This window comes from Podarcis vaucheri (genome assembly GCF_965113315.1).
Source record: "Podarcis vaucheri genome assembly, chromosome: 5".
Classification (NCBI taxonomy): Eukaryota; Metazoa; Chordata; class Lepidosauria; order Squamata; family Lacertidae; genus Podarcis; species Podarcis vaucheri.
Genome location: NC_138763.1, coordinates 88994491 through 89021651, shown reverse-complemented (window position 1 = coordinate 89021651; position 27161 = coordinate 88994491). Strand labels below are relative to the sequence as shown.

Sequence of the window (27161 nt, the reverse complement as noted above, 5' to 3'; positions counted from 1 at the left end):
GTTTCTTTTTACGTGCTGTTATAATCATTTGTACCTTACATTGGTGCTTGAACTTCACACACCTTCCTGCATGCATAAAAATATAAAATGCCGTCGTGCTGCAGCTGGGCAGCCACACCGATTACAGCATGACAAACGGACAGGCAGGAAGGCGAGTGAGGCAGTAGAACTGGTTTAGGGCAGGGAGGAGTTGTGAAGCCCCACAGTCTATCTATACTGCCATATTTCAGCCAACTGATTGGAATTAACTGTACAGAAAACAATTCTCTTACATCGTAGGCTCCTGCCTTGATCTGCTGATACAGTTTGTGCTGATCTTCATCCCAAAATGGGGGGTACCCCACTAGCAATATGTACAGAATGACACCTGGGGGAGAAGAAAAGACACTGCAGTTACATTGGCTTGCTCCAATTAGGCCTGCAGCCCATTCTCACAATACAGTCTTGGCATACGAGTCTAGACACTTTCAAACCCACCTTCTGTGGAGGGACTTTCTGCCACTGCCCTAGGAGATGTGATTCATTTGGAACACCAAGAGCTCAATTTTAAAACTAATGCACGGGTCATCAGAGAGTATTTGCAGCTTCGTCAGTCATAATATGTCCCAGTGGTTACTAAACTGCAAGCCCCAAGTGCTGGAATAGCCCTTGTGTGATGGTCTTCTCCTCTATGTACAGTCCATTGTAAGGGAGTGCTTGATGTTAACTTCCTGTGTTCTCATAACCAGACTCGCTTCAGTAGTGAATTGTGGAGGGCATGTTTAGGGGAAAGCCCCATTGCACAAGCGGAAAGTGTATTTTAATGAACTGAATAGAGTGAAAAGATATGGGGGTGTGGAGAATGTGTGTATGAACTTAACAGCTTTTTTTTTTAGTCGCTTTTTGTTGCTGATATTGTTTTATAGATTATAAATGCCGTACTGATTTGTTAATCATATAATATGACTTTTGATGCAACTGTAATGCTTAGCTTATTTTTATAGTTATTTTATAGATATATATAGCAATTATTTTATAGATATATATATAGTTATTTTATAGATATATATAGCAATTTCCCCCCTGATGATTTGTTAATTGTTTTATACGATTCATGCTGTACTTGTGAAGTCATATTATGCTCTATGATGTTCTATTCATTGTTTGTAAGCTGCTTTGGGATTCATTTGAATGAAAAGATGCATAGAAAGACAATCAATCAATCAATCAATCAATCAAGTCCTTGCACAGGGCTCCTGCTGATGGGACTCATTAGGTGAGTTCCACCCTAGCTTTATTTTTAAAATAACTATCTTCCCTTCCTTTCTGCGTTATTGCAAAATGAATAATTAACTTGCATAATTCGCTGCAAGATATTGTGGAGACCCTCTAATGTAAAACTCATTTTAAAACGATGTCAGATTTTAAGCATGCATACCCCTCACTGTCAAACAATATGAATGCTAGGTAGCCTTACCACATGCCCATATATCCACAGGTTTTCCATAAGGATCTTTTCTTAAGACCTCGGGGGACAGGTAGCCTGGGGTACCAGCAAACCCTGTCGAAACACAAGATGCGGAACAGACTCAGCAGCTTGAAATCAACGTTGCCATTCTCGCACAAAGCGGCTGGTGTATGTGTATAAAAACTAGGATATTCAGGCAAAGTAGAGATGCTAGGCTATCAATAACAAAGCAAATGAGACGACATCCTATCAGCTCCTAGTCCAGGAAACCTTGAGCCATATCATATTATTACTGTATGTTCAACAAGCCCAAACAAAAATGCCAGACTCATCCATTTCCAGATATGCACAGGGAGCATTTTGAACAGAAAATGCCACAAAGGTAGTAAGGAGAGAGGGAAGCAACTTAGGCACCTGGAAATGTTTTAGGCGCCAGGTTTTGGTTTGTAGCTGGGGTCCCATACTGGGGGGAAATGCTCCAAAAAGAGTGAATAGGCTAGCAATGGAATTTATTAGACTGGTGTAGTTGCCACTGAAATTAACCACCACCAGTAGAAGTGAGCAGTGGTAACTTCATGTTGTTGTTATTTTAGGGTTACAGTGGTGCCTCGCAAGACGAAAAGAATCCGTTCTGTGATTCTCTTCGTCTAGCGGTTTTTTCATCTTGCGAAGCAAGCACATTGACGGATTAGCGGATTAGCGGCTTTTAGCGGCTTATCTGCTGATCGGATCAGCTGATAAGCAGCTTAGAAAAGGGGGGGGGAGGAAAAAAACCAGCAGGAACTCGCAAGACATTGTCGTCTTGTGAAGCAAACCAATAGGAAATTCGTTTTGTGAAGCACCTCCAAAACGGAAAACTCTTTCGTCTAGCGAGTTTTCTGTCTTGCGAGGCATTCATCTTGCGGGGCACCACTGTACTAGGCTTCGTGGGTGAGGGAAGAGGAGGTGAAGAACACGAGGGGCTGACAGATGAAGTCAGAAAATGGTTTCTTAAGTGGTGCAGAAAGGCGTCACTTTTTAGACATTAGTTCTAGCAGAACAGGAGAGCATCATTTGAGCTCCAGTTTAGACAGGAGGACAGTACTTGGCTGATGACCAATGTACTTTGCTGCTGCTTTTGGTGGCAGTCAAACTACTCTCACTGTGTTACTGCAAAAATTGTACATTTCTAGCTACTGGCAGTTCACTGCAGGTGTGAGCTGTGTGCACATGGAAGTTTGCAAAACACCCAGAAGATAGATATCTCTCTGGGGGGAAAATAAAATTCTTTGATGCACAGCCTAGACAGATTGCATCACTGATTTCCACTGGCACAGTGAATACCGTCATCGATATTCCCTTCAATCCGAGCACAACCCCTTGGACAATCTTAGATTTCTTCCTGTTTGGGGAAAAACACTTACCAAACCATGCCTGTTGCTCCCCCTGAACTTCAATCGCAAGTCCAAAGTCAGCCAGCTTGACAGCTGCACCCTTGCACTTACTCGCAAGTAGCAAGTTCTCAGGCTAGGAAGGCGAGGAGAGAAAACAAGAAGAGAAGGAAAACCTTGAGTAAATATATTCTCTCTACAAACGCCTGGTATATATTTTGAAAAGTTCACACCTACAAATGTACTCTCCAACAGAAGAGCTGTCTTTAAAGAAACAAAAAGAATGGAGTAAATTTATGGTTTATATAAGTGAGAACTGTAGAAATATGAAAACGTTGGCAGGATTGAATTAAATCTTATGTCACGGTGTAATTTTTAACCAATGAAACTGTGAATTATAGATTGGAATAAGAAAACTTGCGGAAGGGAAGGACGGAAGTCAACGGCTCTATGGAGCATAAAGTAGGATATATGTAATATGTAATAAGATTTGATGTTTGTTTGTTTTTTGGTTGGTGTTGGTATTCTTAAATCTCAATAAAAAGCATTTGGAAAAAAGAAGAGCTGTCTTTAAAAAGCCAACTTCAAACTTGCACCTATGACGAGCTCCAACTGGTGGCATTCTGCAAAGGAAACCGTGTTCCCCTCCCACCCTACCCCAAAGATTATGCAGTTAATTTACCGTATTTTTTGCTCTATAAGACTCACTTTTTCCTTCCTAAAAAGTAAGGGGAAATGTGTCTTATGGAGTGAATGTAGGCTGTGCAGCTATCCCAAAAGCCAGAACAGCAAGAGGGATTGCTGCTTTCACTGCGCAGCGATCCCTCTTGCTGATCTGGCTTCTGAGATTCAGAATATTTTTTTTCTTGTTTTCCTCCTCCAAAAACTAGGTGTGTCTTGTGGTCTGGTGCGTCTTATACAGCGAAAAATATGGTATGTAGAATTCTCCTAGGCAACCCTTGCAATCCAAGACAAGTTATTAAATATATTGACAGTAGATGGCACTGGCGGTACACTTCCTTCACTTCTGCTGGAGATAACATCCATGTGGAGACATAATGATACAGCAGACATAGCAAACTGCAGTGATTCAACTCCCAACGAACATCATACCGGGTCCCCAAGGCACAGGACAAGGGGGGAAAAAAGGAGGGGATAATATGCAGGACCATGTACACAGTGATTTATTTGCACAGAGAAAGGGATTTGAAGTTATGCACCAATAAAAGAGCAGAAATTCTAAGTTATGCAAATTAACACCCATTTGCGTAATTCACCCCGCTTTTGTGAATCATGAGGGTGGGTGGGCAGGAAGCTGGACAAGGCCAGCTGGACAAGCCCGTTTGGTTCTTTCAAGCCTATGCTGGGCAGTTTTAAGGGACAGAAACTCTTCCATCACAGAACGCTTCTCTTTGTATTCTTTGCTCAATTGTAAAGTCCATCACGGAACGCAGAGCATCCGGCTAAGGACTGCTGAATGGAGAGATCCAGATGGGGCTGGTTATGTAGTCACTGCAGCGCTCTTGTCTGCTGATTCAATGTGAGCTCTGTTGGAAATTTTCATCTGCAAGGATTTATTACGACGAGGCCTCTGTTGCCATGAGGCTGAGGAGAATAGCCACTATATCCTTCCCTCCTTGCTCAGGGCATGAGACTGTGTCCTCTTTTCTCCCTCCTGGCAGACAAAACTAAAACAACTCCAATGCAGATAATCAGAGAAGGCAGAAGCAAGGGGCTCAGACTGGAGCAAGGATCGCCCGGGGCTGGCATCATTCTACTTCTGGAGAGACCAGGGATGTTGTATCTTAACACGCGAACTCTTAACTAAGCAGACTATGAAGGCCTGGAAACAATGCCTTATGAGGAACGGCTAAGGGAGCTGGGCATGTTTAGCCTGGAGAAGAGGAGGTTAAGGGGTGATATGATAGCCATGTTCAAATATATAAAAGGATGTCATATAGAGGAGGGAGAAAGGTTGATTTCTGCTGCTCCAGAGAAGCGGACACGGAGCAATGGATCCAAACTACAAGAAAGAAGATTCCACCTAAACATTAGGAAGAACTTCCTGACAGTAAGAGCTGTTCGACAGTGGAATTTGCTGCCAAGGAGTGTGGTGGAGTCTCCTTCTTTGGAGGTCTTTAAGCAGAGGCTTGACATCCATATGTCAGGAGTGCTCTGATGGTGTTTCCTGCTTGGCAGGGGGTTGGACTCGATGGCCCTTGTGGTCTCTTCCAACTCTATGATTCTATGAATTTCAACTTAAAACAGGGCAGCTGGTTCAAGTAATGAAAAACCACACCCAACGTAAACTTTTGTGGGGGGTTGATGAGGGTGCCCCATGGTGTTAGGAAACAGGATCCTTATTTGGGGACAAGCACTGAGCACACAGAAAGAATGTTTATTTTCCATGGCCTCTGATATTCGTGGCAACTGAAGCTTTTGTTCCAGGCGGACTTAGAACTGACAGGGTGCCCAGAAAATAGGCCAGGTGGATGTTCAGGGATCAGTTCTGTTGTGCTCCATGGCGGGAATAGGTCAAACATACCCGAAGAACCCAATGCGGTGGGAAGGATTTACCAGTAAGTGTTGGAAAGCTCGCACCCATAATCCACTATGAGAAATGCATTTGGATCAAGTGTCTAGAAAAGATACAGTGGTACCTCGGGTTAAGAACTTAATTCATTCTGGAGGTCTGTTCTTAACCTGACACTGTTCTTTTTTTTTTTATAAAATTTTTATTAGTTTTACAAAAGTTTTTATAACAAACAAACATAAAAGAAAAACAGACAAACAAAGTAATATAATTTCAAAATATCCTTTCATAAACTTCTTTCCTCGGACTTCCCCATACCTCCCCTTTCTGCATCCTCATGTCCAAATTTTATAGCAACTTATAAATGTTTTTTCCCATCCTAATTCATCATAGTCCTTTCTTGGTCTAATCTTATATTACTGCAACCCTTTCTTTCTGTAAAATCTCGACAATCTAAACTTCATCAAGTTTATAATAGTTCTTAAGATAAATCTTAAATTTCTTCCAGTCTTCTTCCGCAGCCTCCTTTCCCTGGTCACGAATTCTGCTCGTCATTTCCGCCAATGTCATATAGTCAATCACTTTCATCTGCCATTCTTCCAAGGTGGGTAAATCTTGTGTCTTCCAATACTTTGCGATCAGTATTCTTGCTGCTGTTGTTGCATACATGAAAAAAGTTCTGTCCTTTTTTGGCACCAATTGGCCGACAATGCCCAAGAGAAAGGCCTCTGGTTTCTTAAGGAAGGTATATTTGAATACCTTTTTCATTTCATTATATATCATCTCCCAGAAAGCCTTAATCTTCGGGCATGTCCACCAAAGGTGATAAAAAGTACCTTCAGTTTCCTTACATTTCCAACATTTGTTATCAGGCAAATGGTAAATTTTTGCTAGCTTTACTGGGGTCATGTACCACCTATAAACCATTTTCATCACATTTTCCTTTAAGGCACTACATGCCGTAAATTTAATACCAGTGTTCCACAACCTTTCCCAGTCAGCAGACATAATATTATGACCAATGTCCTGTGCCCACTTAATCATAGCTGATTTAACTGTTTCATCTTGTGTATTCCATTTCAACAGCAAGTTATACATTCTTGACAAATTCTTAGTATTGGGTTCTAACAATTCTGTCTCAAGTTTTGATTTTTCCACCTGGAAGCCAATTTTCCTGTCTTGTTTGAAAACCTCCATTATTTGATAATAGTGGAGACACTGTTCTTAACCTGAAGCAGCACTTTAGCTAATGGGGCCTCCTGCTGCCGCTGCACCACTGCTGCACGATTTCTGTTCTCAACCTGAAGCAAAGTTCTTAACCCGAGGTACTATTTCTGGGTTAGCAGAGTCTGTAACCTGAAGCATATGTAACCCAAGGTACCACTGTATTCTTTTGAATACATTTAAGTCTGAGCTGAAGTCCAATACTTACTCGTTTCAGGGCTACTTTCTGCTCTAATCTGAATCAGGTGGTAACCATCTTCCTTTTCCCCTTTTTTTGGAAATTATTTTTTATTGCTTTCCAAAAGTTTTAACAAATTAACATCAAATTAATACAAAATGAAAAGTTGGCTTACCATCCTGCTAACTTGATGTTTCTCTTCCCTTCCTTACTTGCTGCTCAATGTTACATACATTTCCTAATTCCATTTTAATACTTAAAATAATTTAGCATTATTTTTTCTTCCCCACCCCCTTCATTTCCCATTGGATGTGTAGATTTCAATTCCTGCTAGACTTTTATTTAACTATAACATATTCCCAAATGTTAAGTAGAGTTACTCTTCACTTTGTCAGCCTGCAAAGATCGTTAACCATGTTCCTGGTTTACAACTAGCATATGAACATGAAATAAACTGTTGGGTCTTTGGACACAGAAGGTCCATGCTGAATCATATTGTGTTCCCAACATACTGTATTTTCTAAAAGCAGGGAGGCATTCTTCCATATGGGAGCATCCAAAAATCCCATCTCCACCTGCAAGGAGAGGCAGTCCAGCCAAGGAAATGCCCTGCCTCTAGATTCTGATTAATGCATCAATTCTCACAATCCTGTTTTCCTTCCTTCAGGTTAGAAATCATGGGGCTGCTGCAAGGGTGTGTGTGTGTGTGTGTGTCTGTGTGTGTGTGTGTAAAGCAAGCGACACAGTCCTCCACAAGCGCTTAATATCAATGGCTCCATCAACACTGGCAAGCCCTTACACCAGCAGTAAAAACAACTAGAAACTCAACCACTGTTATGCAGTACATCAGATAGGATACTGCAGAAAGGCAGTGCACAATATTCTTGCTCATACTTTGAAAGATGTGGGTGCATAATAATCAGACTTAGGGGGAGGGAAACGCATGCAGCAGCTAAGGGCAATGAGTTGACCACCACCACTTTCCCATAAACTTGTCTACTTCCCACTCTCTTCCCTGGCACATCACACAGCTGGCTCAAGATATATATATATAACTGTGGGAGATATTTACAGCCAAAGCCTCATGCCAAGGGCTGAAGAAATGCCATTCCACTGGTGCGTATCACAACTCTGTTCTGCATCTGGATTATGACTCCAGGCTGGTTGTGAGAGCTTCAGCATTCATGGTGGGAGCGTTGGCCTTGCTCTCTTGACATACGAATAGGGAATGAACCTCTTTTAAAATTAAAAATGAACCAGAAAGGCTCAGCATGAACATATGTCACATAACAGAACAATGAAAAAGTTTACCAGTAATTCAATTCCTAGGGAAGACTGGACATTCGTAAGCAATTGTGTAATAACTTCAGTGTCCAGATATTATACACATTTCTAATAGCTCCAGTTTAATCATCTTATTCCCAAAGATTATGCTGATATTGTCAATACTAGTGGTGCATGACCCACACACCCCAGCTTTCATCAAAGCTCACCTGTTTTTTGGCAAGCATTCCTGCTGAATACTCAAAAAATGCCAAGGTAATTTTCATGGCCCCCTGCAAGCCTCCTCCTCATAAACAAAATCTATGGGAACGAGGAGGAAATGGCAAGCAGTGAAGAAGACTCACTGGACAGGCCTTCCTGAACCAGAAACAATGTCATCTCCTACCCTTGTTTTTCTAGACAGAGAAAACTACAAGCCCCATGATTCCTGCAAAAAAGAAATACTTGGGCAGCATGTTCAGAAGCATCATTTCAACCTCATGAGTTCAAAGCTTGGCTATTATCCAAACAAGTTGCTTGTTTTGCAGCTGTCTGTGGTCCTACAGACCATGTCTGTCTAATCTCTGCCTGGGACAAGCAAGCAAACCACTGCATCTGATAAAAACTATGCTGTACTCTAAAGCCAGGAACAGGGAAATGCTGTTTGACTCCAACTCCCATCAGCCCCAGACAGCACAGCAGATAGTCAAGGATGATGGGAACTGTAGTTCGATAATACCTGGAGTCCCAGAGATTTCTCAACCATGCTATAAGCACGCTGCAATGGATGTGGGTGGGTGTCTACAAACAGAACAATATTCTTTGACACCTTTTGAAGTCCTCTTTTGGATTGGAAGTTGTCACACCCAGACTTCATTGCATGTAACTGTCATGATTTATGCACCTAACAGAAATCAGTCATGGAACCACATGCACCACCCCAAAGTCCCTGTCCTTCTGTGTGCTGAGCAGGAAGGTCCGACGGGGTCTTCCAAGCATATTCAATGGAATGCACAAAGAAGCTCCCGCAAAATTGGTTAAGCTTGCTTAGAAGACTCGCCACGCTCAAGAACTCTAATAACAGTGTTCCCCAAACACACCAAGGAGCCCCCTTCATACCTCCCCACAAAACGTTGGAGGAGCAGGGGTGGAGCATTTGGAAGTGGTGTGCAACATACTGATTGGGCTGTAAGCAGAGACAAATACATCAACGCACCTGCTCAACAACCCCCGTGAATTACCTAGTTTCTAGATCCCAACACTGATGCCATTCCAACCCCGAAGAGAAAGTTTTACTCGCTGGAGGGAAAGTGGTGGTATTATGCCCAATCAACGTAGTTTGTTCCTAGATTTGGGCTCTCCAGCCTTTATATAAGCCTCTCTCAATTCCCACAATGACAGCAGAAAACAATATACTGTATTTTGTTAATCTAGCCACATGTACAAAATACTCATTGTAGCTCTTGGCTTTCTTGTAGTAAGAGATGGAAGACTGGAAGGAGGAGGGGGGGAGTGGAAGAGGAGGAGGCATCCTGGCACAAGATACTCACTGTTCAGAGATTTTAATTTTCTATGAGAGCAGCAATATTAACACTTGTGGGGTCTTGTTAAAGGCGAGGGAAAAAGCATCTCAAAGTGATGTTCACTTCCATTTGAATCCATCTGCAGCATTGGCTAATGCAGGATATACCCCTACTTTGAATGCACTTAAACATTATGCTGCAACAAACTACTCCCTAAAGCATTCCTTGCAGTAGTTTTATAACACTGCATGAGTGGTTTACCACATGACTTGTGCAAATGGCTTTCCGGTAGTAAACATCAATTTGAAAGGTGCTTCAGTGATGGGACGCTACCAAAGGTCTGACGGGGCACTTATCTCCTTCCAAACTTTCATGGGGTGGGAGAGCCAATACGGGCAAGTTCTGGGCAGTTCCTAATTTGCATCTGGTTTCCATGTGAGTGACTAACTGTGAATCCTTGCGCAGTGGCAATCTTAAGTATGGAACAAGCGTTTCCATGCAAGAGACAGATTAACACCTTGGGCAGGATGGGCAGTTGACTAGCGGCAGATTCGAATGGCTCCACATTCAGCCGAATTCCAAAACCAAAAGGCAGGGGTACTTACATTCTTCACCAATAAAAAAGTACACATCAGGGCATATAAACTTAGCATGCAAAGTAGTGTCCCCACTTTACCACCCTTTGCTCCATCACTGCAGGCACTCTTCTCACAGCCCAACTCACTTCTGGTATCAGAGTTCAGCTGGAGAAAAGAGCTCAGGTGACAAGAGGCAAGTAGGTAAGGCTAGGGAGAGGATTCCACTCTCTTAATCTGCATAGGTAAAGGTAAAGGGACCCCTGACCATTAGGTCCAGTCGTGACCGACTCTGGGGTTTCAGGGCTCATCTCGCTTTATTGGCCAAGAGAGCCGGCGTGCAGCTTCTGGGTCATGTGGCCAGCATGACTAAGCCACTTCTGGCGAACCAGAGCAGCGCACGGAAATGCCGTTTATCTTCCCGCCAGAGCGGTACCTATTTATCTACTTGCACTTTGATGTGCTTTCGAACTGCTAGGTTGGCAGGAGCAGGGACTGAGCGATGGGCGCTCACCCCGTGGCAGGGATTCGAACCACCGACCTTCTGATCAGCAAGCCCTAGGCTCTGTGGTTTAACCCACAGCGCCACCTGTGTCCCCTTAACCTGCATACCACTGCATAATTTGGGGCTTGAGAAGGGGGCATGAAGTTCACGTGAAAATTAAACATCACAAACATCACGCCCCCCCCTCCGCCCAGCCCCATTATGAATTGATTTTAGAATGCTGTGCTACTTTTATTGTTGTTAGCCACTCTGAGCCCGGCTTTGGCTGGTGAGGGCGGGATATAAACAAACAAACAAACAAACAAACAAACATACACAGTCACTGCAGACATCAGATCAAGAACATGGCTGCTCCATCACATTTAGTTTGGTCTTATATTTAAGCAAGTGGTAGATGTAGCAATAGTATGTATTAGTATTCACTATACTTAAATACTTAAATAAACACTTAAATAATAACACTTGAATATCAGTATTAAAGCAAATGTCAGATTTAAGAATAGAATGTAGTTCCTTGATACAAATCAATGAATCATACACATTTTAACGTGCTCTTGCAATTCCCCACGTTGATAATGCTACACCTGTTTTCCTCTTTTGATTCCCAGCAAAGTAACTTATATCTGCGTTGTTTAGTTGCCTTTTCCTTAAGCTGGAAGTTTTCTCTCCTCCCCCCTCCCCCCCCCCCTCAAACCTTTTCCGTACCTAACAGATACTGATTAGGAAGATCAAAGATCACCCCTGTCTTGAACAAACTCAGATCTCCTGTGGTCAGTTTTCTAGCAAAAGTTCACAAAAAAAGCAGGCGGGAAGTTAGGACTCTCTCACAAAGGACAGCCTTGCTGGAGGAGCATACAAATGTCTGAGGCAAAAGGAGAAAATCTTATTACCACTTCAAAGAACTTTCCAGACATTGCCCTGAACTCTTCATGGCCAAAGGCACAAAGAGATATTTTGATGAGGCAGGCCCCTGCACTGACTATAGGTCTTTTCAGAGAAAAGGGGTCAGAGCCATTTTCTCATGATGGGAACTAATTTTCTTTTTTTCTGGTTTTGCAATAGGCCTCAAAATATTTGCTGGCTCACAGCTGCAACCTGAAGGCTCCAGTATCTTAAAGCTTCATACTAGCACAAAACTTCTCTGCTAAGTGAGTGTATATGCTATGAATGATGCCAATGAAAACATAGTGCAGACAAGAAATTAAAAGCGCCGTGGTTTTATAAAATAGCTGCTGAGGAAGACAAAAGTCAAAACCTATTTTGGCAGCTTTCATTGGATCGCAGTCTGGCAAGCCAGCAGTTTTCAAACTTCTCACCTGCAGGGAACCTTGTCCACATTGATTTCTCTGCCAACGAACCTTTGATCACCTGCTGTGGAACTCCGAAACACAGCAGAGCTTTGGGGGGGGCATGTTTAAGGACATGCTTACTGTTCATAGGGGATGCCAGCCACGTTTGTTGGTCCAGGCTGTCACCCTATGTGAACAGAGAGCCCCACAAACACACACACCACTCCTTAGCTGCCATGTAAAACAGAGAGTAGGAATAAATGGACCATTCTCTCAGTGCTTAGATGTTAAGATGTGGGGTCCCTCAAAGTTATGTATTGCAACTTGTATTTTTTCCACTTGCCCATAAATGACCGAGTCTTGTGGGTTAGCAGTGAAGTGGCCAAGCTTGCTGACGACCCCAAACTATTCAGGTTTGTACAAATAAAAGTGAAATTGTGAAAAGCTCCATAAGGGTATCTCCAAACGGAGTGAATGAGCAGTAAAAGGGCAAATGCGAGTCAATGTAAAGGTAAAGGTAAAGGGGCCCCTGAGCATTAGGTCCAGTCGCGGATGACTCTGGGGTTGTGGCGCTCATCTCGTTTTACTGGCCGAGGGAGCTGGTGTACAGCTTCCGGGTCATGTGGCCATCATGACTAAGCCGCTTCTGGCGAACCAGAGCAGCACATGGAAACGCCGTTTACCTTCCCGCCAGAGCAGTACCTATATATCTAGTTGCACTTTGACGTGCTTTCGAACTGCAAGGTAGGCAGGAGCAGGGACCGAGCAACAGGAGCTCACCCCGACATGGGGATTCGAAATGCCAACCTTCAGATCCCACAGCGCCACTGAATCCCTTTTAGTTTGCCTTGCAAACTAAGGCAAAAATCATAGCCTCACAAATATATTGATGGGGACTGAGCTGAGGGAGGTGACACTGAACAGGAAAGAGATCTTGCAGGCTCCCTCAGAAGGTGGTGGACTCTCCTTCCTTGGGGGTTTTTACACAGAGGCTGGATGGCCCTCTGTCATAGATGCTCTAACTGAGATTCCTGCATTGCAAGAGAATGGACTAGAGGAGCTTGGGGTCTCTTCCAACTCAACAGTTCTTTGATTTGTGGTAGATAGCTCAGTTGAAATAAGATTGTGGATGACGGGACAATGAAGGTATTTACGACATGTGTGGCAGCTGTGGGAAAAGGCGAATTTCATGCTAGGAAAGGGGTTGAAAACAAGTGAGTGAAGAAGTATGGTCCACTGCATCCTTGGTAGGGCAGGTATCATTAGAGCTGAAAGCCAAAACTTGAGTAGAAGCAGAACTAGCTGTAAAAATGTCTATTGCCTTTACTGGCTGTAATTTTGCTGCTGCAATTCGCTCCTGGCAGGAGAGTGCGGACTTCGTCTATGCCATTCCATTTTAATGCAGGCAAAGAAGCCAGGAGCAATAGCAGATCCTTAGCTGATCATTAGCAAACGAAAAAGGAAAACAGGCTAACCCCTCCCCACTGAGAGCTAATGACTAGCAGTTTGAAAAGCCTTAGCTTCAGGAGCAAAAGACTAGACAGGGAGGTGGGGTTGGAATCCAGAGGCTACTGTGACTAAAGTCAGCAAAGCAGAGGACAATACCGAACCAACTACAGAACAAACCTCAAAAAATGAGCACAAAAACATCAAAGGAGTGCTGAGGAGAGGAGCTAACGATGAGGCTAAACCATGGGTCCACAAACTAAGGCCTGCAGGCCGGATCAGGCCCAACTGCCTTCTAAATCTGGCCCGCAGATGGTCCGGGAATCGCCGCATGGATCGCCAATGTGCATGTTCTTTCCCTCTCCCTCTTTCTCACACGGCGCGGCGGCGCCTCCTCACTCCCTCCTCCTGGCTTCTCCCTGCCCTGCCTAGAGGAGGAAGGGGGCTGGGCTTTGTTGGTGCCAGCCCCTCTTCGGAGCCCTTTCGCAGGCCACTCATCGTCCGGCCTCCCACAAGGTCTGAGGGACAGTGGACTGGGCACCTGCTGAAAAAGTTTGAGGACCCTTGGGCTAAACACAGAGATAAATTCAGTAAGAGGAAGAAGAAATAAGGAAAAAACCAGCCTGAAAGGAGAACACGAAGAGTTTTAGGAGGAAGCGAATGCTTTCTGCAAGGCAACAAACTTTAGCACTGGGTTAAAGAACAACAAGATGTGTACGTACAACAGTCATATAACTAAGAGCATCTTCAGGGTACCTTATGCAGCATACCTCCATCTTATGCAGCGTACCTGTTCTGAATATTCTGAGATTCTATAAAATGCAGAATTAGGTAGAGCACTGGGTGTTACAGGAGCAAAGGTATGAGTAGGTGATTGAGCAGCCCCCAAAGAAAACTGTAATTCATGCTAGTTAGAAATAAGGCCCACCCTGTGTCGCTATCTCGATCTCATTTCCATTCCTACCAACAACAGCTTCAAAGCAACTCTGCATTTTCACCAAAAGAAAGGATTACCTTCAAGTCCCTGTGTACAATATCATGCTGATGGATATGATTGACACTCTCCAAAATCTGGTGAATGCAGTGGCTGCAGAAAAGAAAAAAAAGAAGTGTGTTATTCATTAATGTATTTATTTATTGACAATGTCAATGCTCCCAAGGCAGAAGCGTCAAGATTATATCATCACCTATAACTATGACCAAAAGGCAGTGGAAGCAGGGAGCAGTAATACATAAATAATGCAACTAGTAAATACAGGACAGTTCTGGTGCAATCCTATGCTGTAACTGTTACCTGTGTGTAAGATGGTGTAGATCGCAGTACCTTGCATTTCAGCTTGGAAGCACCACAAAGCTTCGACCGGTCCCTGAAATTGTCCACAGGTACCCAAAAGAGAACACCACGCACCCCACAAAATATGAGTGGCAAGCCCTGGGCCAGCTTACAAACTGCACTCGCCTACATCTGGCAGGACTCCTCGAGGCTTTAATCAATCAGCAGCCTCCTCCATCAGTCTCAAGGCTGGGATCCCGCCAGCGTGGAAAGGTTTTTAGTAGCGATAAATGCAACCACATTACAAAGATGATGTGTGTCTGCAGAGAGGAGCTGGACACCTTTTAAGTACAGAACCCACTCAGCGTGCATTTTCAGTTCCCTTGTTTCCCTCTTTAAGCTCCCTGCAAGCTCAATGAAAATCTGCTGCCTCTTGTTTCTCCTCTTTTTGCAGAGAGAGGAGCAACATGTCATTTACACCTATCATGTCAGGACAACACTACACCCACATTGCCTGTGCATGAGGCAACACACACAGATTTCTGGGAATGCTCAACCAGATAGAGGTTTCCAAGCGCTTGGAAAGAAGCAGACACGGCAGCTGGTATGTAAGCAACTTACTGCAAGTAGCAAAGTCTCTTTGATGTACGGAGGAGTGTGTATTTTAACAGCTCCTGCAGCACACCATAGGAATCTGTTCCTAGGAAGTTACAGGTTTCAAACCACCCCTTGGCAATTTCACGTTGCAGGAGTCAGACCCATCTTGGTGCAAATCCCTTTGAAAAGGTAGCAACAGCAGTGCCTGGGGCAGGGGGGAGGGGGGAGAGGGGGGAAGTGTGTGTGCTTTCAGAATCTGCTTTAAGTGTTGAGGACCCAGGCTTGCTCTAGGAAAGAACAAGGCTGTGAAAGGCACTGCTTCCCCACCAGTAAAAGGGGCTTGCAATGTAAACCACTCTGGCAGGCCCTGTGACTCTATCTTCTCAATCCCAGAAAGGGGGTGGGTGGGGGATCTGTATAACAAGGACAGAGCCAAATTCACAGCAAGCGACTTTCTGGCCAAAAATGGCAAAAGCGCAATGAGTCTCTGGGAAGGTCAGATTGGCACAAACTCCGCTCTCACTTGCTAGCTCTCTCCAGCCGGCTTTGGAATGCAGCTCAAAGCAGCAAGGGGACAAGCTAGCAATGACTTGAGCAAGGAAGCGCTAGACCTCTTCAAGCTGGAGGGGGAATCCAGGGTAGCAGGAGATAATCTCAGAATATGACCACCCAGAGACATTGTTCTCCTTCTGCAGCAAAAAAAAAGGGGGGGGGCTGGCAAGTGTGGCAACATTTCCGGCTGGGATAGATGGCATTTATTTGAGGAGGAGGAGGAGGAGGAATCCTTGCCTTGCTTTGCTGCCAGCTTCCTTCAACCATTAAAGACTTCCATACAACAAAGATGCACCCAAATCTCCACTCACTTGCACACATCTAGCTGAATGTATCCACAGCCTCCCTACCACCATAAAGACTAGAATCTGCTTTTTGATTATTGCAATGAGAGCACCGGTTTCCTGACGTCTCCACTGCATGTGGTTCAACTTGCTTACTTGATCAAAGTTGAAGAGGACCAGGTAATGCGGAGCTAATTGCTCTGCTGGCACTAGTATGCATCTCTTCAGTTGCAGCTTATTATGATCATGACTGCACAGACTGTTCTGCTGGGGGAGGCGCAGTAGACTATCCTGCCTTGCGACGCAGAGTCGGAGTCAGGCAGATGGCCTTTTCATTCCTTTCAACTGAGATTTAGGAAGGTTTCAGCAGCCTGGCGAAGCTTTCCAAATACACTTCCTAACCGTAGGTGTCGGTAAACCCCTGGGCCCAGGTGATGTGGAAATACTGTGTTATGCAAAGATGAGCTGAACTGCAAGGCTAAGCACATTTTTGCTATTTTAGGGGCCTTGCAGGCTGCTCTCAGATTGACTTTATTCAGGCAACTGAAAACCCTGCCAAAGTTGTGCCTAAAATGTAGGTACAGGGAAAGAAATGCAACAGCTATAGCAGAACTACCCCACCCTCCTAAAAATGCTGCAGCATAGGTGTATGGGTTAAGGAAGTGGGTGGCACTGTGGTCTAAATCACTGAGCCTCTTGGGCTTGCCGATTGGTAGGTTGGCGGTTCGAATCCATGTGATGGGGTGAGCTCCTGTTTATCTGTCCCTGCTCCTGCCAACCTAGCAATTCGAAAGCACATCAAAGTGCAAGTAGATAAATAGGTACGGCTGCGGCATGTGTTTCCATGCGCTCTGGCACTCATCATGGTGTTCTGTACGCCAGAAGCAGTTTAGTCATGCTGGCCACATGACCCGGAAAGCTGTCTGCGGACAAACGCCGGCCTGAAGCGAGAAGAGCACCACACCCCATTGTTGCCTTTGGCTGGACAGGGGTCCTTTACCTTTTTTTATGAGACAGTAGTTGGAAGTCCAAACATTAAATACATCCATGTGTTTTCCCGCTCTCAGGGGAACAGGTACCAAACAGAATATAGGACTAACAGGGTGTGGAATGGGAGAAAACTTTGCACCGTACACAGTACAGACTCCACAAACAGTGCTGGGAGAATTCAGTTTGCCCAACCCAAATCAGGGGGGATACAAGGTGACAAGCTCTTCTTACCTGGCATCCGCTTCACTGTAATATTCCCTAGCAACAATGTCTTCAAAAAGCTCTCCACCAGTGACCCTAGGAATAGATATAAATTCATGAGGATACAAGTACCCACTTTTCATTTGGAGGCTGTTAGAATTCACACTTCCTGCTCAAAGCAGATGGAATTCCTCCATCAGACTTCCCTAAATACTCTTCAGAAGAATTCAGAGCAACCCAGAAACTATAAAAACTTGCTGCTTGTTGTGCATATGCACAGATTAAAGCCAATCTATTATTTTAGCTTGATTTACAGTGCCTATTATGCCTTCTGGTTGTACGCAAGATGAAAAGATTGAAAACGTTGTCCAGGTCTGGAAAGCCACCTAAAACATTGCTTTGCTGAATGTCCAACATCATATTGGAATTGCAAACGTACTTCACCAACTCAGATAAGCCTATCCCCAAATGGTGGATTGAATAAACTTCTTCAGCACACCCACAAGCAATCCTTGCTTGTGTTTTTAGACTAGAGTTACCCAAACCTGGGTCTCCAACTGTTTTTTTTTATGACTACAACTCCCATCATCCCTAGCTAGCAGGACCAGTGGCCACGGTTGATGGGAATTGTAGTCCAAAAATAGCTGGAGACCCAAGTTTGGGAAACCCTGTTTTAGACTTATCAACTCCTGGCCAAAAAATGGCTCCAAGCACAAGGAATTACTGGGTCAGGTTTATTTTGTCAACTGCAGAGACAAATGTGATATCCCTGCAGTTGGCAAGAGCCTATTGCTCTGGTTATTTTTTGCTTTTATGATTAGAAAACTTTAAGGTCCAAAGGATATATCATTGCCAGTATAGGGTGGAAGGTCTAATGACATGGCAGTGGAACTTGGGGTGTCTGCGCAGGTTCTAGTAAAATACACAGTGTAGTACTGTGTGCAAAATTCACACATAATTTGGGTTTAAAAAACAACAACCCCACACACCCTTGAATCTATCAATTGCTGTAGCAATGTCTGGAGGAACAGAAAGGGAGGAGAAAATAGAACACCTGGATATATATTTTATTTAGAAACTCCTTCTACAGCCCACACATTTTTGTCAGTGATGATGGATCAAAGTTAAACAGAAAGCACTTACAGATCAAAGACGAGGTAGTGGAAGCCTTCTTCCGAAATGCTCTCATGGAGCCGTACTGCAAACAACAAAAAGAGACAGAACAAACTCAGCAGGAAACTGAGGAACAGAGGAAGTGAGGCAAAGTGTATTGACCTGGACCAAACCTGTGGAGAACCGACCACCACAGTGTTCCCTTCATGAAACCACACAACTGGGTTGTGGATATATTTACATTCCCATTTGGTATTGCTGCAGTGAGTTGTTATTCACTAATAAGCGAGTACCAACAACCAACCAACAAACATTTATATAGTGCTTTAGAGTATTCAGAAGTGCCCTCAGTATTCTGTAAGACAACGTAGTAAGAAAGGCAAGTTTCATCTCCATTTTGCAAATGGGAAACTGAAGCTCTCTCTCTCTCTCCTCTTTTTTCGAAGCCTGATCCAATCAGGGCTTTGCCAGTGGGGGGAAAGGGGGTTTCCCCAATTTAAATCACCATGCCCCAAAGCTGGTATGAGACTTGTATGTTTTGCCCCGTGCACAATTAGCTGCTTCCACAGGCCATTTAGATCAAGGAAACCATGCTGCAGTAAAATCATCATTAACGGAGCTCTGGTCCAAACCTGCCAAGCAGGCCTTGCTGCAGTGACACTACGAGGGAGCAGTGTTCCACAGAGGGGGTGATCCATATGTCAGATTCCCCAGAGGCCACACACGAGACACAAAGTCAAGGTGAACGTGAACATGGGCACAGATGCAAAGAGAACTAGTGCCACAGCACAGATCGAGAGGAGACACCCGACTAATGCAGCCGTCAGCAATTCTGCAAGTAAAGGAGGAGGAAGAAAAGAAAACCAGAAATGGAAAAGTCGGGGCAAGGATTAGCATTTCTGCTGCTGCTGCTGCTGCTGCAAACTGCTGAGGCAGAAGGAAAGAGTTTCATTGGGCATTCAAGGAGTCGCCAGTTTTTGACAGCCCAAGGCAATGTGAAACAAGAACACTTGCAAGTCAAAAGGTTAAGATGGGGCAGAGAACCTAGGTGGGGCAGCGGGTGAGTGGCATGCAAAGGCGCACAGTAGAGAGAGCAGAATGGTGGCTTTGTGGTCGCCGCTAGAATGGAATATTCAACAAGTAGGTCATCTGGACAATGTACAGCGGAAGAGCAACTTAATTGAAAACAAAAGCAGCATCTTCTCTCTGTGAAATTGCACTCCTTTCACTTAATTGCCTATTGAGCTCCAGCTCTTCTCAAACTGGAACAGCCCCAGTATTGATTGGCTGCAGCAAACCAAACAGAAAGGAAGAAAGAAATGGAAAAGGGAAGGAAGGAAGGAACAAAACCCCACTCTGTGTGTGTTTGTGTGTGTAGATGAAAAGGGAAATGTTCTCTGTACAGACAGCAGAGGATGACGAAGAGGAAGAGGAGCTGCTCCTAACTGTGTTTGCTGGCTTGGTCCCCCTTTATGGGCAGACCCACCTCTGGATTTGTGCTTCCTCCTTTTGTGCTTATTGCCCTGGAAGTGGGCACTGCAGTAGGAGAGGCTAGCAGACTCAAGGTGGGATAGACCCTTGGACCTGTCTTGACACCAGCCCCTTAACCCACTGTAAGAATTTTGGAAATTCCTCTTCCCCAGGGAAGTCTGCAATGGGAGAAGGGGAGAAAGCTTCATTCAGCATAACCTACAAGATCATTTCTGCTACTCCTAACAATGCAAAGGGGTCCCATCCAGCTATCTAAGCTGTTGTATGGCAGAAGTTGGATTTAAAAAGCTTGCCTCCTCGCTATCAAGTGGGGCACAGCCTCCCCTGAATAGGCTTGAACCTCAGATTACTTCAGCAAACACCTATGTCTGCCAGCGTCTTGACAAGCTACAAGAGACTTTGCCTCCTGTGCAGCGGACTATTGAAAAGGTGGCATTGGGTGCCAAAGACCTGGTCCAAGGTGCCAAGGAGTCTGTTTAGTAGGTGTAGCCAAAGGAACTGCCCAGGACAGCATTTTCTGTGTTGCACCCCCGGGAATTTGGCACCAAAACCATACTTGGGAGGTGTGATTCTGGCCTTCCTTGCCCACCATCTTCCAACAAAGCCGTGTTCCTCAGTCTGTGACCCTGGGATGGTGAAGAGTTCCTGTGGCTGTCCATAGTAGAGGTCATGCTATGCTCAGCTGACCCTGGAGGAGGTGGGGCTAAGGGGAAACAGGTGCCATATAATTAGACATGCCAATGAAGCCATAATCCTTGGAAGTGCCAAGAGTTTCCCCTGCTGCTAGCTGTGCAAGGGGAGGCCACACAGGCATTGCAGTCCCACCTGAGCACTCCTGCACCTACTTGTGAGGAGGCACAGCCATGGGGACCATGCTGCTGTTGCCCAACCCTCTCCGAGGACCCCAAGGGCTTTGCCCTCCTCCTTCCGTTCTGGGAACAAAGGAGGTGGGGTGCAAACCAAAAAAGACTGTAGGGACAAAGAAGAAACAGGAAAAGAACGAAATGGAGCCAGGGGGTTTGGGAGAGAGGTTTGGAGGAACAAAAGACAGGAGGAAAGAAGACAGAAAGGGAAAACAGATCAAACGCACAAAGTAGCAGGCAATTTAGCTATGCACTTATGGAGCTGTAGCCACACCCTATTGAGTCCAGCATTAGCCAAAGAGAGGTGCCATCCCAAGGTAAAGGAATGCCCTCCAAAAGGCTCTGGAAAAAGGAAAGTGATGATGTCCTCCTTTCTGAGTCCATTTCTTTAAAAACACGTACCATAGCGAAATGGCAGTGAGCGTTATGATCCAAGAAGTCCTGGTTCAAATCCCATCCCATCTAGGAATTCACTGCATGCCCTTAAAGCAGGTAAACCAGAATCTCAGCCTTCTGGCTGTGTGCATTAATGGTAACACCACTATAACCAACCTTGCAGAGCTGTCACAAGGTTGGCTGAGAACGTTTGTGAAGTTCTTCTGGACATCACTGTCTAAATGACTATTTACCGCTATTCCTTCTTGGCATACTGCACGGAACACAGCATTATCCTAAGTGGATTTCTGTGCTTTGGACTTTCCTCAGGTTGCATTAATGCTCCTCCTGTCTGTGTGTTTTACGGTAGGCACACCTGCCCTGTATCCTCTCTCTTCAGAAAGACAATGTTAGATAAAAACCCTAGGGATTAGACCAGTACCAGGAGGTTCTGTTGCTAATGGACATTTACCTAGAAGTGATTAGTCAGCTCATTGTTATTTAATTAACAGGCTACATCCTGGATAGTTGACTGTTAAGCTGCCCTTCTTTTGCAATACTCTCTGTCATAAAAGTGGTCCGTTGCATTTTCTTTAAATCATTTACAGATGGAAATGCTGTGTTCTATGTCTTCCCATGGGCCTTCTTGATTCTGGTATCTTATATTTTCAAAGTTCTCCACAGAGATTCTCAACGAAAGAACTGCCCGTCCCTCCTGTGTGGTTAGGAGAGGTGGACTCGTAATCTGGTGAACGAGGTTCGCTTCCCCGCTCCTCCACATGCAGCTGCTGGGTGACCTTGGGCCAGTCACACTTCTCTGAAGTCTCTCAGCCCCACTCACCCCACAGAGTGTCTGTTGTGGGGGAGGAAGGGAAAGGAGATTGTTAGCCACTTTGAGACTCCTTAGGGTAGTGATAAAGCGGGATATCAAATCCAAACTCTTCTTCTGTTCAGATAGGAAGCGCCATCAACTTCCCATTGAATTTATATAAAACCACCTATGGAAGGCGGACAATCGCAAGAGAAACTTGCTTCCCCAATTAACAATTACCACGTTAACAATAATGACATTTTTAAAACTCTTTACAACCAGGGCTTCCTTGCTAAATAAAACTGTATTCAACTCCATTTACACTGTTCATGTGTAAGCCTGGTTATAAACCACAGTTAAGGAAATCAGCTGGCTGTTCAGTCCAAGCAGCCCTCACTTTGCTCCTCCTTTCCTACAAACTATGGAGCGGCTGGCTTAGCATTATGTGCAAACAAGCATGCATGGTTGATTGGTTTCTAAACAAAAGCATAGACAAAAACTTGGGTCCCCGTTCATGGTTTGTTTGGAGAGAAACAAATCATGAGTGTTGGCTCACATATGACGCTAAGATAGCTGCTCCATGGTTTGTTCCTTGCTCTAAGAAAGGAAGAGTAAAAAGCAGGGACTGCTCAGCTGCTTGCAGAAGTGTGTAGCTCATGCACCCACTAATTTCCCCAACAATTTAGCTACCGTATTTTTCGTCCCATAGGACGCACCTAGTTTTTTTGGGGGGAAATAAAGGAAACATTCTTTTCCTTTATTTCCCCCCCAAAACCAGGTCGGGGAACAGCAGGATGGTGGCGCTGCGCCTCCCCGCTGTCACCCGAGCTTATGGGGCTGCCCGATGTCTGCCCGAAGCGCGGGGCGCTCTGCTTCAGCGCTCCCCGCGCTCCGTGCAGCAGGCTGCTATCCGCAGTCTGGGGAGCCCTGCGGGACCTCCTTGATAGGCGTAGCCCGCAAGGCTCCCCAGGCTGTGGATAGCTTCCAGAAGCACGGGGCACTCTGCTTCAGGGCGCCCCGCGCTTCGGTAAGCAGGCTACTATCCGTATCCTGGGGAGCCCTGTGGGAACTCCCGTGGGCTCCCCAGGCTTGCTGATAGCTTCCTGAAGCCTGGAGAGCGAGAGGGGTCGGTGCGCACCGACCCCTCTCGCTCTCCAAGCTTCAGCGAAAGCCTGCATTCACCCCATAGGACGCACACAGATTTCCCCTTCATTTTGGGAGGGGAAAAAGTGCGTCCTATAGGGCGAAAAATACGGTAAATTTAATATAAACAAGGCCACTGGAAAGAGCTTCAAAAGCACAGCTCGAAAAGTGAGTGAATGGGCAACAACAGCATGGCAAAAAATAAATTCAGCGTGACTGGATGTAAAGTGATGTACATTCACGTATGCAATGGAGATCTGAAATGGCTATGCCTATCAAGGAAGAAGATACTTGGGTTCTGGTGGATAGCTCAATGAAAACCAGGGATTTTTTTCCAGTCGGTACTCTCCAGAACTCAATTCCGGGACCTCTCAGGTGGGCGTCATTGCTATTGTAAGACAACAAGGGAGTTGTTCATTGTGAGTTCTGCCACCTTTTTTTTCTTTAAAATAAAAATTAAAAAATAGCACTCATAAAGGCCAGCAGCTTTGAAACAAGCAAGTTCCAAGCTAGGATCTGAAAATAAAACTGCCAATATCATAATGCCTTTATATAATCTATGGAGCAGTTAGATTTGGAATACTGTGAACAGTTCTGTTTGCTCACATCTCAGAATGGATAGGATAGAGAGCTGGAAAAGGTACAGCAGCCAAAAATAAGATAGAGGCGGAAGCACCTTCCCTGCAAGGAAATGTTAAAGTATTTTATGTGTTCTAGATTCAGAGATGCAATTTGGGGTGTGGCGGGTTGGGGGTGGTGGTAAGGATGGCAGAAGCAGACAGAATTACTGTGCGGAGAGAGATAATGATTTTGCTCCCCCATCACAGTCCTAATACTCAGGGTCAACCAATTAAATGGCTTGGCAGAAGATGCAGAACAGACAAGACACCCATCCTTCTTCACAACCTGTATAGTTTATTAATCTGTTGTTATCATATTTTATTTTAACTGCAGTATGTTGTTTTGGGTTATTTGTAAGCAGAAAATGCCGACGGTACTAATGAATAATTAGTAAAATAAATCCATGCCTAATACATCAGTTATCTTCCAATTCGAATTAAGCCTGCTGGCCTCCTTTCATCTTTTTGTTTAAACACACACACACCAACAGACAAGCCACCACAAAAACTCTGCCACCCTCCACCGCCTCCTCATTTTCAATCAGATACAGTGCTCTCTTCCACCTGCACAAACCAAAACTTTGAGGTTCACAAAGCCCCTCTCTCTCTCTCTCTCTCTCTCACACACACACACACACAGAGAGAGGAGGAGGAGGAGGAGGAGGAGGAGGAGGAGGAGGAGGAGGAGGAGAAGAAGAAGAAGAAGAAGAAGAGGGCAGATTTCAATACTGTAGGAATCTCTCTGTGACATTTAGGCTGCTTAGGTGAAACAAATGCTGATGCAAACAGACAAGGCAGCATTGAAATGGAGATCTCAATTTCTTGCCCAGTAACTCCAACATTCTTTCTTCTTTCTTTCTTTCTTTCTTTCTTTCTTTCTTTCTTTCTTTCTTTCCTTCTTTCTTTCCTTCTTTCCTTCTTTCCCCATGTCACGTAGTCTCCAAATTGCTCTGGAGATCCTTTTGCAACAAGACACTCTGTATAAATGCCAGGTACTCAGAGTCAGCACTAACCTCATCCCTGGGCACATGCCAGGCAGCCATTAGGCAGAATCTGCATCTCTCCGTATCGGTAATGGCTCTCTCGCTGCCCCCATGCATTAGCTATTGGGGGGCGGGGAGGCAGTTGCCCTACTGAACTACCGCAGCAAACTGAGTGGAGATGGGATAAGAAGAACAACCAGAATGAATTTACTCCCCTCCCCCCGCCCGCCCGCCAATCCACTGCCACCGTCCCCACCTCAAAATACTACACTCAGCATTGAGGATGTGTTGAAGCTACAAATATAGAATATACACACAGGCTGACAGACGGCAAAGTGAGTGCTATCATCATCAGCAATGCAACTGATACACACATTGACACAGATGGCCGCCACCCACTCGCCATTTTCCCCAACTGCTCATTATCCCAACACAGCCAGAAATGCGCATGGAAGAGGCTGTGAACAGCCCCACCACATCAACAACACCCATTGCCAGCAAGACTCCCCATTGCACACCAAGATACAGGTTCCCAGTAGGAGTTCACCGTTCAGCTTTGGCTGTCAAGGGCAGCTCAGCTTCCCACCCCCAGCTTCTCCCTAATTATATTAAAAAGGGGAAGAGTTTTGCTGCAGCTGCTAAGGCAGCTTCCAGAAAGACTTTCCTTTTAATTAAAAGTTTGCTATTAAAAAGCATTAGCATGTGTAATGCAAATAATCCTTTGTAAATCATCTGCTCCAACAGCTAATGACGGGCTTCGCCGGAGTGCTAACGGGTGACATAAGGATGGTTAGCTAACAGGACACCGTGTGCAATTATTCACTAGTTCCTTGAGATTAACCCTCTTTCCCCCAACAAACTGAGCCACACCAGGGATAAAAAGGGAGTTAAGAACTTCCTGTCTACCGTGCCAACCCCCCCAAAAAAAAACGTGCACTGCCTGCCTTGTCCAAACTGAAGAAACTCATCCTGTTTTTCAGCAGATCCTTGCACATAAGAGATCCATTGCAAAAGCAACCATTGGCAGCAGAAACACCCAAGACACAAGTGAAGAGCCCTCTACTAAAAGGGAAAAAATTGGGAATTTGGGACACCACTGAAGGTGGAAAAGGGGGAGTCAAGTCAGAATCACTGCTGTTTGTGTAAAGGGGTCAGTTCCCAGCCAATCCTGCTTATTTTTGCTAGCCAGCCCAAATCAAACCAACCTTTAGCAGCTAGGTGGCTTGAGGTCCAGCTACTTGAAGGACTGCTTCTCCCAGTCCCAGTGCCTTAAGATCTGCAGGAAAACCCTGCTTGCACTTCCAGGAGAACTTGTAGTTTGCAATGTAACAGTGCAGAGAAGGGCCTCCTTTGTTGTGGCACTCTGGATCTGGAATTCCCTTCCCCTGGAGTTATGTCTGAGCGCTCCCCTCTGCTGTTTTTAGACATCAAGACAAATCTTTTTATTCAGGTCTCTGGAGACGCTGATTTATGTGACATGTTTTTGCTGTTGGATTTCTGTTATATAATATTGTTCAATTTAATACTTTAATATTGTACTGATGTGTCATATTTTTATGAACTGTTGCTTACCACCCCGAGAACCCTTGGGTTGAAGGGCGGGTTATAAATCTGATTAATAATAAAACAAGAAAGAAAGCATGTATGGGTAACGTTGCAGAAAATTGTAAAGGAGAGGGGAGGAGGTGCATTTTTCACCTCTAGCACCAAACTTACTTTTGGCCAGCTAGATTAGAATGCTACACTTTCGAAAGCAGGGTGGACCTTGTAGGTGGTTCACTGAATGACAATGGAATCGTTTGGCAACCAGCTTCCTGCAGACATAATTAACGAAATTATCACCTAAGAAATCATCCGTGGAAAAATAATTCAATTTATAATGCAGCGACTTTGGAAGATGCAAACATGATTCCAGGAAATTCGAAAGTTAAGAGATGGCAAACCTTTCCTTCCATTTGTTGTCTGTTTGGGTAGCTCTAGCCCAAGGAGCATCAATAAGTTATCATTAAAGTTATGGCACCAGTGTTTAATCAACTAACTGATTAAAAGCATTTTGATAAATAAAAAATGCAGATCTAAAACTTTTTTTTAAAAAAAGACATACAGTGGAACGGTTTCCGAACGTCTTGGAAGCCAAACGCTGAAAAGTGAATGCTTCAGTTTTCGAATGCGCCTCGGAACTTGAACGGCTTCTGAGGCGCATTTCTCAATTTTCACCATAGACTTTGCTGACAGCCCTGTGATCCTCGGTTTTCAAACGTTTCAGAAGTCGAACGGTCTTCTGGAACGGATAACGTTCGAAAACCGAGGTTCTACTGTACAGTGGTACCTTGGTTTACGAACTTAATCCGTTCCGAAAGTATGTTCATAAACCAAAGCGTTCATAAACCAAGGTGTGCTTTCCCATTGCAGCGGGGGACTCAATTTACAAGTGGAACACACTCAACAGGAAGCGAAACATGTTCTTATTCCAAGGCAAAGTTCACAAACCAAAACACCTACTTCCAGGTTT

At 44.7% G+C, this 27161-nt stretch overlaps 1 protein-coding gene across 19 annotated transcripts in view; it reads right to left on the bottom strand.

Moving 5' to 3' along the window:
* CAMK2G (calcium/calmodulin dependent protein kinase II gamma) overlaps positions 1–27161 on the bottom strand; it is a 162892-nt gene that overhangs the window by 58350 nt on the left and 77381 nt on the right. For all 19 annotated transcript variants that reach the window (XM_082223598.1, XM_082223587.1, XM_082223601.1 and 16 more), the window contains exons 4-9: positions 18394–18448; positions 17281–17346; positions 14368–14440; positions 2851–2953; positions 1457–1540; positions 273–367 (exon numbers count right to left, since the gene is read on the bottom strand). In XM_082223598.1, coding sequence (XP_082079724.1) covers positions 273–367; positions 1457–1540; positions 2851–2953; positions 14368–14440; positions 17281–17346; positions 18394–18448 — 476 coding nt within the window. The remainder of the gene's footprint in view (positions 1–272; positions 368–1456; positions 1541–2850; positions 2954–14367; positions 14441–17280; positions 17347–18393; positions 18449–27161) is intronic.